Source organism: Buteo buteo, chromosome 9, assembly GCF_964188355.1.
Source record: "Buteo buteo chromosome 9, bButBut1.hap1.1, whole genome shotgun sequence".
In the NCBI taxonomy this organism is placed as follows: domain Eukaryota; kingdom Metazoa; phylum Chordata; class Aves; order Accipitriformes; family Accipitridae; genus Buteo; species Buteo buteo.
This window is the reverse complement of record NC_134179.1, coordinates 29,280,338-29,295,675: the sequence shown is the minus strand read 5'-3', so window position 1 is coordinate 29,295,675 and position 15,338 is coordinate 29,280,338. Positions and strand designations below refer to the sequence as shown.

The window sequence follows — 15,338 nt, the reverse complement described above, 5'->3', positions numbered from 1 at the left end:
TGTTGTTAACCCCAGCCAGCAACTAAGCACCAAGCAGCCACTCACTCACTTCCCCCCCCACCCAGCAGGATGGGGGAGACAATTGGAAGGAAAAAGGTAAAACTCGTGGGTTGAGATAAGAACAGTTTAATAGAATGGAAAGGAAGAAACTAATAATGATAATAATAACAATAATAAAATTACAATAATAATAATAAAAGGATTGGAATATACAAAACAAGTGATGCACAATGCAGTTGCTCATCACTTGCCGACCGATGCCCAGTTAGTTCCTGAGCAGCAATCCCCCCAGCCAACTCCCCCCAGTTTATATACTAGGCATGACATCACATGGTATGGAATATTTCTTTGGCCAGTGTGGGTCAGCTGCCCTGGTTGTGTCCCCTCCCAACTTCTTGTGCCCCTCCAGCATTCTTGCTGGCTGGGCATGAGAAGCTGAAAAATCCTTGACTTAGTCTAAACAGGACTTAGCAACAACTGAAAACATCAGTGTTATCAACATTCTTCTCGTACTGAACCCAAGACATAACACTATATCAGCTACTAGGAAGAAAATTAACTCTGTCCCAGCTGAAATCAGGACACTTTGTCAGCTGAATGACAACATATGTGTTTTTTCTTGGCTCTGTTTTTATTTACACTGAAGTATCTCTTGACCAGCCAGAAGTATTTCCACGTGATACTTATTAAATTAAAATGGGGGAAGAAAGTTGTATTTTTTCTGGTTTTATGTCAGAAGAAGGGATGTCTAGGTGGGGATCATAACCTGCAATTTTGAGACAGGCAAGGCTTGATGGTGAATGTCTGTCTTCTGGTATTTTTTTTTCCTATCATATAACTTGCTTTCAACAGAAATCGCGATTTTTCTGTCATCTTTATGACTGAAACAATTAGATGTGTGTTTTGGTTGGGTTTTTTTTATTATTCCCCTTGATCTCCAAGTACAAGAAGGACACTATTAGTAACACCATTATAAAATTGTTTTTCTTGGATTTAGTTTTTTAATCTGCAGGAACAAAGCCCACTTCTGTATGAGCTGAGGTAACTAAAGCATATGTTTTACTGGTGAAGATGAGACCATAGCCTTGCCTCTTTCAAGATGCACTAGGGAAATTGGTGTGTTTGCTGAAATAAATTTTCTGCTGCTCTCAGTCCTCTATGAGCTGGAGAAACAAGGGTGATGATGTAATCTGTATTGAGTATTGATTGTTTTGTTCTGTCAGCACTGTCTGTTAAAATCTGTAATCTTTCTGTTTGCCTTTCCTGACATGTAGTCTAGCTTTCCCTTTTGCTGCTCTTTGATACTTCAGTATTGGCATCAGTCAGATAAATTAATGTATTAATTACATCTGGGGCACATGGCTAATATAAAGTCTTGAGGTGTAAATAATAAGGCGCTTATCTTTTATAAGTTCTACTAGTTGATGAATTTTTTTTTGGAGGGAGTGAAGCTTAGATGAAGGGTTTATTGTGGTCAGGTTTTAAAGTTTATCTAATATGCCACTTCAGAATCAAAGTTTTAGCTTTCCACTTATATATTCCTTTAAGAGTCAAGGGGAAAATATATGTGGTTTCTGTCTGCATCCATTTCAACAGTTTGTGAGAAAATAAACATAGTCCCTTTGTAATTCCTGAGAGCTTTCTCTACTTTTAGATCAGAAAGGAATTTAATAGAAGACAATGAAAAGATGTTTGGGAATATAATCTTAGGCCATGTCACAGTTCTTTGTATAAAGAAGCAGAACTGTTCTTTAAATGCTAGACAACTTTGTCAGTGTTTCAAACATAACATTTCTTTATGTAGTGTAGTAGCAGAGTCAGTACACAGCAAAGCCTTTGTGTGTCTGAACACTTAAAAATTAGGTTGGTTTTTTTTTTTCCTTCCCCCTTCGTGCCAGTTCATAACAGGCCTACTCTCACTGTTTGTCTGTGCACTTGCATAGTTCCTCCTGTATACAAAGAGTCTCAAAATATAATTTTACATATTACTTTTTAAGTACAGCAGTGGTTACTTACATCTGCAATTACTTGTTTTTCTTTTCCTAAATTGCTTGCTCTGTGAAACAGTTCCCTTTACCCAAATTGGAGTTGGAATATGTCTTGTAGAAAAAAAATAAATAAAATTAATTGGGTTGTTTGCTAAAGTTAGAAGCCTTTCCTTCTTCCCCTGGAAAAAGTTGTACAGATAGTTCTGGACATGGCAGAGAACAGCCAGTCTTAAACTGTGAATCCTCCTGGAAAATAATGATCATCTCTAACAAGCTCCACAGCAGATTTTAAACTTGTAAACTTTGTGTTAGCGTTCAGTTTGGAGTTCAAATTTAGGAAGTCTTAGCTTCCTATGCGCTGAGTTGCTCTTTGTACATCCAGCCTTAACCCACTTACTATTTCTGCTACTTAGGAATAAGTTGTGCTGATACTTCCTTCATTGTATCTTCTAAATAAGCTGGAAGGCTCACTGCTGTATTCTTTTTCACATTCAGGCTCGTGTTATGTATGATTTTGCTGCTGAGCCTGGAAACAACGAGCTGACCGTCAGTGAAGGGGAGATCATCGTAATTACCAACCCGGTAAGAAAACTGAGATGGAATCAAGGCTTCAGTGCACTTTCCTGACCTACTTCTAGCAGATGGAAGAAAAAGGATGCTAGGTGGCATCTGAAAGCCCTGGCTACCCTCCCCTGAAGAATTAGCAAATAAACTAAATACAAAAAAATTTCTAATAGTTTTGTGGAAACAAATGCAATGAGCAGATTTGGAGGACAGGGGCCTCTCAGATTGTGCCTAAACACTTAGGAATTTGCTCAGCTTTGTTCCCCTCTAGAGCTGAGTGCCAAGGCAAAGGAAGGTGCTAATGATACTGATATTCTTTACATCTGAACGTGTTGTCTTTTTGTGTGCCTGATGTTCCACATTTTGTGTGTATGCAGTCTTTCAGGTGCTTGCCACTTGCATTTAAATCTGACCTGCTGGTTCCCTTCTCGTTTTTGAGTTTCTTAATCAACGACTTCAGCATTCCAAGTCTGTTCAAAGAACTTGCAACAAAATCTGTTACTAAATTTGTGTGTCCTTTCATAATTAAGCAATTTGGACAAGGTACAGGGAAGGAGTGGTGAAAATACTATGGTATTACTATCAGGAAGTTCTTGAATTAATAGTATTTTTGAGGACTAAGATTTGATTTGTATGTACAATTTGAATTTGAGTGCACTTTTATTGTCCTGTATAATTATTACCCTTGGTAACAAGGTGTTAGTTGATTCTGCTTTTGATTTTTGTGTAGTGGTATAGGTGATAGGCTCAGTGACTAGGCTTTCCTTTTAAAACAGATATAAACAAAAAACACCTGATCTTGATGCCAGGTTTTATTTATCTGGTTGTATAGGAAACATGGGTTCTGCAGAATAAACTAATTCTTTGAAGAGCCTAGTTATGTATAATCCTGGTAATTTTTAGTTCCACCAACCTTAAATATTTGAAGCAGCTATTTAATAGAACCAGCACCATCCTGGATAGTATGCTGTGCTGTGGCAGAGGTAACATTTTAAATGAGTTCAGGAGTTTAATGCTGTTTCACAAAAGTAGGACTAAATAAATATTTTACGACTTTTAAGCTAGTTCTTGCTGAACAAGACATCTGTGTGTTAAGGCAATATACCTAAAACCAAGTAAAACTTTATTTTATCCTATCCATGATTAAACTGTGGGATAGATTGCCACAAAGGCTCTTGATCTTTTTTGATACAATAAGTTTAGACAGCAATAGCAGAAGTCATGGAAGTCCACTGATGATTGCTCTTGAGTGCGGCAGTGCAAATGTGACATCTGGCTTGAGATGTCATTGCTCTTGCAGTTTAACCAAGCTAGTTGAATTTATATTCAGACATGTCTAGTTGTTTCTGTGTTCTTGAGTGTAAGCTTTTAGGTATATCAGAAAAAGCAAATGAAAGTTTGTTATTTATTTACTGTTTAAAATCTTGAATACATAAGCAGACTTCTCCTTACTATGTGCAGGATTACATAAAATTTCCAAGTGAGAGAACAAAATTGTGAATAAACAAAGACATCCGTTAAAAAGCAAATTAAGAAAGCCTGAAATTCAGTTTTTGCTGTCTAGCATATGTGGTTCCAATTTTCAGCTGTGAGTTAGCTTGACATGTAACTCTGTGTTCAAGGAACAGCTTGATTTAAAACAGAACTGGCTTATTCTAGATAATGTTGTCCTGGAATTGACTTTGCTTAACTGCAATGGTCTGCAAAGGTTTCTTAGTGTATGTAGAATACGTGTTTAAAAAAACAAACAGGGTGCCCCACTGAGATCAGAGCTGAACTGTGTTAGTTCTTTCCAAACTGATAGCATGAGACCTGCCTCTGAAATTAAATGGAAACTAGAAAGTATCTCCAGATCTTGCATGGTATGTGCCTCTCAACCTTGAGATTATCCTTAATATTTTTTTGGGTTATAGCTCCCACTCATCACACAACTCTGCACCTGTGAAGATTTTACAGATTTTGCAGAGATTTTACAGATATTACCATTAGCTTAATTTCTTGAGTCTTGTTTCTTTATAATCTGATTAAAATTAATGCTTTGGAATTGGCGTTCTAATAGCTGTGTTTTGATGCAGTCTGTGTCCCAACAATTGACTGTGGTTTCATAAATGATCAAAAGTGCTGAAAGTCAACCTTTTTTCCCCTCATGCTAGTTAAATCTAAAGTCTGCAACAGTTGTGTGAAACAAGCACAGTCTCTGTTCTGTTTAAATGAGTATCTGCTACTTCAGCAGATTTATGCGAATTTGTTCATGGTCATACAGTCATAACTGTATTTCGAACTTTGCATGTGACAGCAAGACAGTGCATCCTCCTGAGCTGTTTAAAGCATGCTGTGGGATCCATCTAATAAAACTCTTTCTGTATTATTACTTTTAGGATGTTGGTGGAGGCTGGTTAGAAGGAAAAAACAGCCAAGGCGAGAGAGGCCTTGTTCCAACAGATTACGTTGAAGTAAGTGACTCCACTGCTCTGCACTTAGAAAGCAGAACTGCTGAAAAGGCCATCCTCTGGTTCGCTGATCAGACTGTAATGCTCAAACATAAAACTTCTAATGTTAAAGCTTGGAATATATAATCTTACTGTAGCAACTGTAGCTGGCTTTGGAGACCAGTGCAAACATGCCATTCAAAGCTACTGTGCTTCTTAGTGGTTTCCCAAGAAGTGCAGCAGGAAGTTGTCCGTAGTAAATACTGGTGATCTGCAGAACATGAGCTATTTTTAGTTGTTGTCTTGTTTTGGGGGTCTCATGATCCAATAATTGTTTTGTTTTCCTGTCTGAAGATACAGATATGGAAGTGAAATGAGTAATGCAAGTTTACACTTGTGTTGCTGTGGCTCATTTGCCGCATGCTTATAAATCTCTGGAATGGAACCCCATTTCTGGGATTGAGGATATGGAATCCCAAATCCAGGGACTACTCAGCTTATCTTCTTCCTGAGGGCCTTTGCTGTCTCTTCAGTGTGTGTTGATCTGCTTTTTGTTTAAAGACTGGTGGTATGGGGGTGGGAACAGAATGGGGGTCCCAATGCAAAGACTGGAATCCAATTCACTTTTGGAAGGCCCTGTGTCTGTATGTCTGCAGGTTGCTGGTTAGGTGAAGACTTTGGCTGTAATTCCTGCAGCCTCCTCTTAAGGCATGTGCCTCCCTTCCTTCACCAGTGCTTTCTTTATTTTAAAAATAAATAAATAAATTAAGGGATGGGGGTGTGGTGTGTGAGGAAGATGCTGGCTCACATGGCCTTGTTTTTGTTTTCAGTTGGCTAGCTAATGGTCTAGTAGCTTTTGACTCTCCAGTCTTGCTGTCCCAAACTGATCCTCTGAGTATTGAGTTCCCAGTTTCCGAGCAGTAATGTTAACAACTTTGTTAAGGCCTAATGAATTTATAGATAGGTGTCTACTGCTACAACAGTTTTGCATGTTACATTGTTATAATACAAACCAATTCCATTTGTTGTAGAAGTAAACCTTCCAGATTATCACATCATTTTCTTGTAAAAGGTTCTATTGAATTTGTATTCAAAAAGGGTGTATGCAACCATCTTAGTCTAGCGACATGGATGTTAGGATGATTATATATGATAAACAGCATAATTTGATTAATGGAAGCATGAAAAATCTTTTGCAACTTTTTCCATTTCAGATTATTACTGAAGGTGCAAAAGATGGAATTAGCTGCGGTAACTCATTAGCTGACCAAGCCTTTTTTGATTCCCTTTCTTCAAATACAGCTCAGACCAACTCTGCCGCAAAAAGCAGTAATCAGGTATGACTCATGGTTTTTCAGGCACAGTGGGCATGGCAAGTTTTGTTGACTTAACTGCTTGCACTCTTCAGTTGTGCTGTACTGTCTTTGTGAACCCTTATAAAAATACTGATTAAAATAATTGTGTTTTCATTAGGGAACACTTGTTGAATATTGATGATATGTGTGACAGTTCAGATACTGTCACTGCTGGAAAATTTAGTATTTCAACACTTTCACAAATAGAGCATTTTTATTCTATCCCATCTGCAATCATATAAATCTGTGACTACCTCAATCTCTGTACCTCAGTTCTGTGTAAGTGCACTCTTAGCAAATTTACTTCATTTTCAAGTTACTTGTGTTGGTATGCTAACCTTTTTAAGGAACCAAAGCTTGCTATTTATTTATTTTTTTTAAATGTCTACTACAATTGAGTGGTTTATGCATCATCAGCCAGAATGAATGGATATAAGTCTCTTTCAGAATTTGAGTAAGAGTTGTTTGTTTGATTAAAAAAGATGAAGCAAGTGTCCCCAGTCAGTTGGAGAAGAGGCTGACTTTGGTTTTGCTGGAAGAATATTTTTCTCCCACCCCATTCATAGGTTTTTGCCTGGTCTGTCAGTTCATTAAGCAGCAAGTATTTCGTTTCAGGTTAGATATTTGAGGACATACGTTATTTTAAACACAAGCTGTTTATTATGGTCTACAGACTGCTGCATGTCCCACACATAGGAACAGTTAAACATTTCAAAGTCCACAGGTCAACAGAAGTACAAAATCTGCTTTTTCAACAGCAGCATGCAAAGGTCTTTTGTCTTGGAAAGTAAATGCTTTACTTATTGTAGCAGCTGGGGAAACACACCTGGTTTGTGGGTCAATTAACTATCAGTTATTAGTTTTCTTAATTGTAACTCGCACCACAGGACTTTGACATGAAGTGAGATCTCTTGAAAACTGTACATGTGGCATTTTTGTATGACAGTGAATGTAACAGTTCATTGACCGTACATTGATTTGTGCTTCCTTGTATTCAGCTGGACAATGCCAGGATTGTAATTCTGTGATCACACAGGTAGTGAGAACTCCAGATGTCACTATGACTATCTCGATGTTTATAACTAATTTTTTTTTTATTGATGCCCACTTAATATTTAGGCTAAACATAGAACTCTTGAAATGCCTCATGAATTTCTCATGTCAGACTGAGCCAAAAGCATTGATTATAGGTTCGTTTTCCCTCAGTAAAACTTGCAGTAATTTGAAGGTAGAGTGGGAACCTCATTTATTCTGCTGTCTGTTGCCTTTGCCCCAGTTTTTTCTCCCATAGAGTTTCTAGCCAAACGTTACTTTTGAGGAAGCTTGAAATATTTGCAGCAGCTACTTCTGTCAAATCTGAATACTAATATAACTTAATTTGATCTAGGAAGAATTACTTACTAAGATAATAAACACGGATACCTCTACCACCATTCACAATATTCTATCAGAGCTTGATCTGTGCTTAACACAGGGTACTTGTGCCTGAAGAAGGGAAGAAAAAAGCCCTTGCCTGTATAGGAGGAAAGGTTGAAATAAAGGTATCTATTATATTCTAAATAATAGAGAATTACTATGGCAACCTAGTTTTGGAAGCTGCATTTCTAGAGGAGGGAAAAGCTTGAAAATATGGTCACTTTACAATACACTTTACACAGGATCAGCAGTGTACTGGCCCTGTAATACATACAAATAGCAGTTTCTTCATAACAGGTTTTTGAAAGGAGTAACTTCAGGTGAACAGCTTGGTAGTGCCTTGCTTTTATGTGTCCTATTCCTTTCCATTATCCTTCAAATGCGGTGTGAGATAGTTGGGAGAACCAGTGTACCATAGTACGTCATAGTAAAACTATATTGCTAACGTTAATAGGGGAGAGAGAGAGAGAGGAGAGTGTGCACCTGGATGCAGCCAAGGCTACACAGGATGCAGGGGAAGCAAATTTCCTCAGGCTAATGTGTTTGGGTCTTTTGTTTTCCTGTTTTTTTTCATAGTAGGAACCATCCTGTTGCATGGGTAGGATTTTATGTCATAATTTATTTCCATTTTCTCAAGGTTTTTTTAATATAACTGAGTTCTGTAACTGCTGTTTGGTTATATTTATATTTTTCTGAAAAACCAGCAGATCTTGATTTGAAGACTTGTTTCTTCAGCTTCTGACATATATCTGGCAGGTTTTTTTTCCAGTAGCTTATTGCTAATAGGAATTTAATTTGTATACTAAGCAGTCTGGCTTCCACTTTCAGCTGTTAGGCCTTTCTCCCAGATCAGAGAGCTGTCTAGTGCATGGTGTATTCTCCTTGCAAAAATTCTATGGCTAGTTGTTCTCCTGATTAAGAAATTCTGTTTGTTTTATCTGTCTGGTTTAAGACAGTTTTCCTGCTCACAAAAAAAAAGCTTTCTTCTGCAGTCTCTTTGGTCTTGTGACCTGTCTGTAAAATGTGTGCATTGCTCCTGTGTACATCGCATGATGTCAAACAGGTTTGACATTGCTGTTCTGGTGGAGAAAAGCCTAATATATGAAAGATTGCATTGATTCCTGTAATATTGCATCAGGAGGTTATACCGAGTTGCTCATCCCTGCATGCTGGCTTCTCTTTTAGAGCCACAGCCTATAAGAATACAATCTTCTACTTTGGGTATGACCCTTCTTTGTAGATGTATTACTCTGCATTTGGTTATGATAACATTTACATTGTTTAACATGGGTTCTTCAGGCACTTGGGATTGATCTGTGTACAGATGCACAGTTGCAAGCAATTGACTCTTTTCAAGTGCCTTAATGAGTGACTAGGTCAATATACAAAGCACTTCATCTTAAATGAAACTTGTGTGTTCAGGCTATGGAGAGCAAAGAAAAATGACAAATGCTGTATCAATGTAAAGCAAATTGATGCTAGAGGTGGCACAGTAGTGGGAACTAGAATGTTCATATATGTAGTCTGGTGGACTGAATAAGAAATAGTAGCATTCCTAAATGCTGACATTTTATGCTATCTATTATATTTTATAGTAACATGGGGAGGGTACAAGTTTATTACAAGAAGACCTTATAAAAGCACTTATAAATAAACAGGATGTTTGGGGATTTTTTAGTACTACTGTACTGAAGAAATTACCTTCTGTAAACATTAAGTCACTTTAACATACACGTAATTACACAACACCCCCACTCCCCAATTTCATTAAGTCAAAAGATGTTTTAATTCTTATAATTCCTTCTATTCTTCAAACAGTAAGTAAAAAACCCCAGGTTGTTGCATAGACTTTCAGTACCAAGCCTTATTAAAAATAATAGATCTAGCTGAGTTGAAATGCGTGAATGTGGGATTTTTTTTTTTGCTTTCTTTTTTAAGAGACCAGTTAAACCACAGTGTTGTGGTTTAACCCCAGTAGGCAGTTCAGCCCCACCCGGCTGCTTGCTCGCTCTCCCCCAGGGGTATGGGGGGGGGGGGAGAATCAGAAGGGTAAAAGTGAGAAAACTCATGGGTTTGGATAAGACAGTTTAATAGGTAAAGCAAAAACTGTGCACGCAAGCAAAGCAAAATAAAGATTTCATTCACTACTTCCCATCGGCAGCCTGGTGTTTAGCCATCCCCAGGAAACCAGGGCTCTGCCAAGCGTAACGGTTCGTTGGGAAGACAAATGCCATAACTCTGAACATCTCCCCTTCCTCCTTCCCTGGAGCACCTACTGCTGAGCATGATGTTGTATGGTATGGAATATCCCTTTGGTCAGCTGGGGTCAGCTGTCCCAGCTGTGTACCCTCCCAGCCTCCTGTGCACCCCTAGCCAACTTGCTGCTGGGGCAGAGTGAGAAACACAGAAGGTCTTGACACTGTGCAAGCACTGTTCAGCAATAGCTAAAACATCCCTGTGTTATCAACACTGTTTTGGTCATGAATCCAAAACATAGCCCCATAGCAGCTACTCTGAAGAAAATTAACTCTATCCCAGCCCAAACCAGTACAACCAGTTATATTTGAATGCAGACTTCACGTCTGTAACTTCTTTTTCTGTCTTAGTTTTATTTTTAAAGTTCTGAACTGGTTAGCCTATCAGTTTAGAAATATATCTCAAATGGCAATGTGCTTCTGACAGGGCTTTAAAAAATTCCAACAAATTTATTTTTTAGCTTTATACATTATATTTTTGCTAGCATATCTTCATATGCTCTGATAGGTCTGGGGGGACAACTGCTTTTCTTAAGTAGTAATGCTGCATAATACAGAACCATAAATCATTACAGTTTTCCCAAATCGGTTTCTATGCATGCATCTGTCTCTCAAAATAAAACTTACTTCCTCCCTGTGTCTATACCCATCCCTTTTTGCTTTCCAAGTAAACAAGAGGCTTTTGGTTTTCTGCTCTGGAATCCATAACTTTTTGGTGTTAAGAAAACATCATCAGCTCAAACACTGCCCTACTCCCTGTCTGTCCTTTTCTAAGGTTTTTGTTATCGTTCAGTAAATAATCTCCTGAAAAGCAATTAGTAAGCAATAACTAAAAGCAGCTGCTTTTACTTCCTTTTCTTCACTGAGAAAGACACAATGACAACAGCAACACTTTGGTGTTGTACCTTACCTGGGTTTGCCATAGATATAAAGTGACAGTAGAAAAGGGTCACAGAGGTACTTCCTAAGGAGAGAATTCCACATGACCCTTGGGAGTTCACTCTTCCCCAACTCATTCCTTGCATCAGTAGTGTCCCAGCAATAGCTGCCTTGGTAAAGCTGGCAGCTGCTCTTTTAAAGACCTACCTGTAGAAGATACTGGGGAGATGAAAGCAATCAGAGAAAGCAATGAAGCTAATTATACACAAACAAGGGAAAAAAATTACTCAAGGTGACTATTTTCACACTCAGAAGAAAAGTAGGTAGGAGAATTTAATGCTACATCTGCCCATAATGTTTGTGCTTTGATGTCTGAGAAGCCTTTAAAAAATTATTCAACAAAATACAATTTAAGTAACCTTTAGTTGCCAAGGATGGAGGCTGCTGCATGCTTATGTACGGGTCTCGTGCTGTTTTGACCTTGTAGCCCTTGGACAGATGAAGCAAAGGGAATGAGTAGTCTTTCTTCTCTGTCAATCCACTGTTCCTCTGAGCAGCAATGCAGGTTGCTAATTTTAGGCTGTCATTTGGAACAACCAGTGAGTAAAGTATGTCAGCACTTATGTTTTTTCCATTTGTTAGAATTGCATACATTTATATATAAAAGTAAGTTACCTGTAAACTCTTCTGGTATTGGAATAACACTGGCAATAATGGCACTTAAGTGAATATAAATTATGGGAGGTTAAACCAAATAAACATCTTGAAATACACTGAACACAAAATTTCTCATTTCTTGTTAAAAATGAGTGGTATATTTTTTCTATCACGATATTTCTTTGATGCTGAGATGCTTCCAGGGGCTGTAGCAACAATGGATATAATTTCACACTTTTGAATAGTGTTTCTCATTGCAGTTGACCAAGAGGTTGTTAGCTTGGTGGCATTTGATACCTTCATAATTAAAGTATGTATGGAAATACAAGCATTAATGTACAATTCATTTTGAGTAGTCTCCTCCAACTGGTTTTGGTTTTGGGGGTTTTTTTGGTGATAAAGACTAGTGCATCTCAAGTGACAGATGTACTTGCATTTATTTTGCATGTGTTCCAGGCTCCAAAACTGCTGTTTTAACAGCAATGATCTCTCTTTCCATTCTAAACCACAACTTGTGGTGGTTTTTCATTTATCTAACTGAAAATGTTTTAGAAGTTGTGAATAAATATCAGCTTTCCATTTTAACAATAGTATTTATCTGAGTTTTTTAGATTCCATCTAAATTTAAATAAATTACAACTATATTGGCCCAAACTAGTTCTCTTGTTAACAAGCTAAAACTTTGTTATCTCTACAGTAGTCTCATTAGTGGTCTGTAAACAAACTGTATGTACAATTAGTCCAGCTCCTTACAGCCTGTGTAACACACATGTTTGAACATGGGCTAGAAATGCTATAAATTTCAATATACTATATATTTTAGTCTGTATGGTTTCTCCTCCTTTCCCTCTAGACCTTGAAGTCTAGCCTTCCCGTGCCGCCCACCCCCCCGCCCCCCGTCCCTTCTGGAGAAGAGAAAACTAGTATTAAAAATGTATAAATGAAAATAAAGTGGAGTACTGCCTGTCTGTTTCAGGGTAGAAGTGGATCACCAGCTGTGTTGACGCTGAAGCTGTAGATGTGGCTTCACAGTATTTGAGATATAAAAATAGTTCTTCTAGCTAACCATAAGTTGCATTTGTAAAGGAGTTTGTTCCCTTTTCTTGACACCGATTCTCTCGTCACTGCCAAGTCTACTTTATCAAGATGACTGTACAGCTCTTCTTAGTTCTGGATAAAATAAGTATCCCAAGAGTTTGCATTTTTGTGAATTGCAGATTTGTCAGTTCCAGTGTGACCTTAGTGAATCCATGTTTTGTGTCTTCAGTTATTTTATGGGCAGAGCAGCAAGGCTCTGTGAGTAGGTACAGGAAACAATGAACAGAACCTTCTCATGTTTGTAGTATTTTATCCAGTGGTAAGTGTGAAGTCACTTGGGATAGTTTCTCTCCCTGTAGAAGAAAGATAAGCCTCTAAACAGTTGTTGAAGGATATGAAAATAAATGAACTGTCATGTGTAGAAAATCCTTTCCCTTCAGAAAACTGTGGAACTTCTGTATAGGCAGGATGAATAAATAGTGACAACATGTAGTATGGTGAGCAGGAGCTGAGGCAACTCTTAAGTTACCTGGTCTGTAGACCTAAGTTGTTGAATGTGTATAAGGAGGACACTAAAGAAGGTATTCCCAGAGCTTTACTTCATATCTTTTACACTCTTCGGAACTTAGTGCTGGAAAGGCAAATTAACATTGTTAAATGTGCATACCATAAATCCTTCCCCCAAACTGCTATGAGCAGCAATAAATGTGAAGATGGAAGGAAATAAGTATAGTGCTCTTAAGAGTGCACTATTCTACTTATGTGGAAATTTTGACATCCATGTTATTGCATTCCTGTAACAGCAGTTCAATTCTGACATTGCTGTGTGTGCAGTAAAGTGGAAGTATTGTCATGGGAAATGTGACTCACTCATGTTTGGTTGAGTCCAGTTTGTCTTGTTAAACCAGTATGCTAAATTACCTTATGAAATATGCAGATAGGTTCACCATGGAAGTCACAGTTGTTTGTGGTTTTTGGAAATGACTTTTACCTTGACTAATAAACCTTAACTCTGCATAAATGTAGATGTTTGTAAGATTAAGTGTAAAGTTGCCTCTATGTGTGCATAAGTCATGTCTAGAAGGGCATAGTGCAAAAGATATCTGAAAAGAAGTACAAGCAAAACTGGTGGGTTAGAACTGTTCAGAACTAAAATAAAATAAAAAAAAATACCCAGGGTGTTTTAAGCTAGTTTGGCTTTCATGATTAGTAACTTCTAGTTCCCATTACATATAATGACACTATAACATCCTCCATTGATACAGGTAATTTGAAAGTAACTCTTCTCCCCCACCCCTCCTTCTCAATCGCAATATTGCATTCAGACTGGTAGCAGGAATTTGTGACCAATTCTTGGTTAACCAAAGTACCAGGCAGTGACTTCAGTACTGGAAACAGTGGCTTGCTTGCTTTGAAATGAATCGCATTCACATATTAAAAAATAACTGTCCAACATATGACAGTGATTGTACCAATTCCAATTATGGAGTTGTCTTGAGCTTTTTTTCGTGGATATCCCAGTGGAATGCAAAGGCTTGGGCAGCAAGTTGTTAAACTGTAGTACTGTGATCACTCCTCACCTTCATCTGTGCCCATACCTTCGGGCAAAATCTGACTATTGAAATAGTCAGTTTTCCACAATTGACAGTTTGCATGCTCTTTGTCTTGTAGCTTTGTTTTCATTTGACCTCTTATTTCATGAGGTAGCCTTATGGTCTAGTAGTTTGGCATTGATTGTATAAGGAATATTTTAACTTGATAATGGTGACAGTCTTGTCAGCCCTCCCAGTGTTTCTACTTGCTTGCACACTTAGAGTGGCATGTGGCATGCACAATCCCCTTCCCACAGCAGGGGGCTTACTGCAGTATATAGTTTCCTTCCCAATTCTAATTTTTTTTGTCGTTCATTGTTCACTGAGCACTTATTTTAAGGTGGAATCTTGGGCATTTGTAATTGAAATTGGTAGGCTGAAAAGCCTTAGCCAGTAATACTCTTCAACTCCTCCTCCAAAAAGCAGGCAACAAGGAAACCCCCTGTCCTCTCTTCCCAAACAAAAATAGAGTGCTTTTCCCCAAAAGGAAGGATAAAGCCTTGTTTAATATTTGTAGCCTGATCCTGGGATGTCTAGAGAACATCAGAGAGGAACAGGGAGTCTTTCTTCCATTTCTGGCATTGCTGTGACTGCTACTTGGAAAACTGTCTGAAATTCTCATCTGTGTTTCAAGAAGAAACCATTAGGGATTAAAATCAGCTCAAAAGAAGACAAGGATATAAAGAGGTGACTTGATTGCCATTTACTTGTGCAGGTGTGAGTTACAAAACCAGAAGTCTGCGAGAGCTCCATTGAATAAATGTATGTAGGATTTTTAGTGGCTGAAAGTTGAAACTAAGCAAACTTTAATTTAAAAGAAACAAGCCATTTCCTTTAAGCAGTCAGGGTGACAATAGATGTGTTTTTTCCCTCCCCTTGTGGCCTCACAGAGTATTCCTTGCTCAAGTCTAAATTATATCTTTTTTAAAAGACCATTCTGTTCTTCAAACATGGCTTTTTTTTGAGCTGAATCAGGAGTTAACAGATGGGAATCCTGTGCCTGCACTGTGCAGCAGCAATGCAGCTTCTAGTCTATTCTGGCTGTGAACAAGCTCCCAGGTAAAGAAATGGGATTGGAAGTAGGAAAAGAACAAAAAACTAACTGCTCTGCTCTTCATGGTAGTAACTTGGTTCTTCCACTGGTGGTTTGGTTTTTTTCCTGCTG

The 15,338-nt window shown here is 38.1% G+C and overlaps 1 protein-coding gene across 2 annotated transcripts in view; it reads left to right on the top strand.

Annotated features, from left to right (window-relative positions):
• The window catches only part of SNX9 (sorting nexin 9), a 64,399-nt gene that overhangs the window by 17,301 nt on the left and 31,760 nt on the right, over positions 1–15,338 (top strand). Inside the window, exons 1-4 of one of the 2 annotated variants that reach the window (XM_075035924.1) lie at positions 55–96; positions 2,484–2,570; positions 4,931–5,005; positions 6,196–6,318. In XM_075035924.1, the coding sequence (XP_074892025.1) occupies positions 70–96; positions 2,484–2,570; positions 4,931–5,005; positions 6,196–6,318 (312 nt within the window). In that variant the 5' untranslated portion in view covers positions 55–69. Of the gene's footprint in view, positions 1–54; positions 97–2,483; positions 2,571–4,930; positions 5,006–6,195; positions 6,319–15,338 lie in introns of those variants that run through there. The other variant, XM_075035925.1, reaches the window with a different exon arrangement.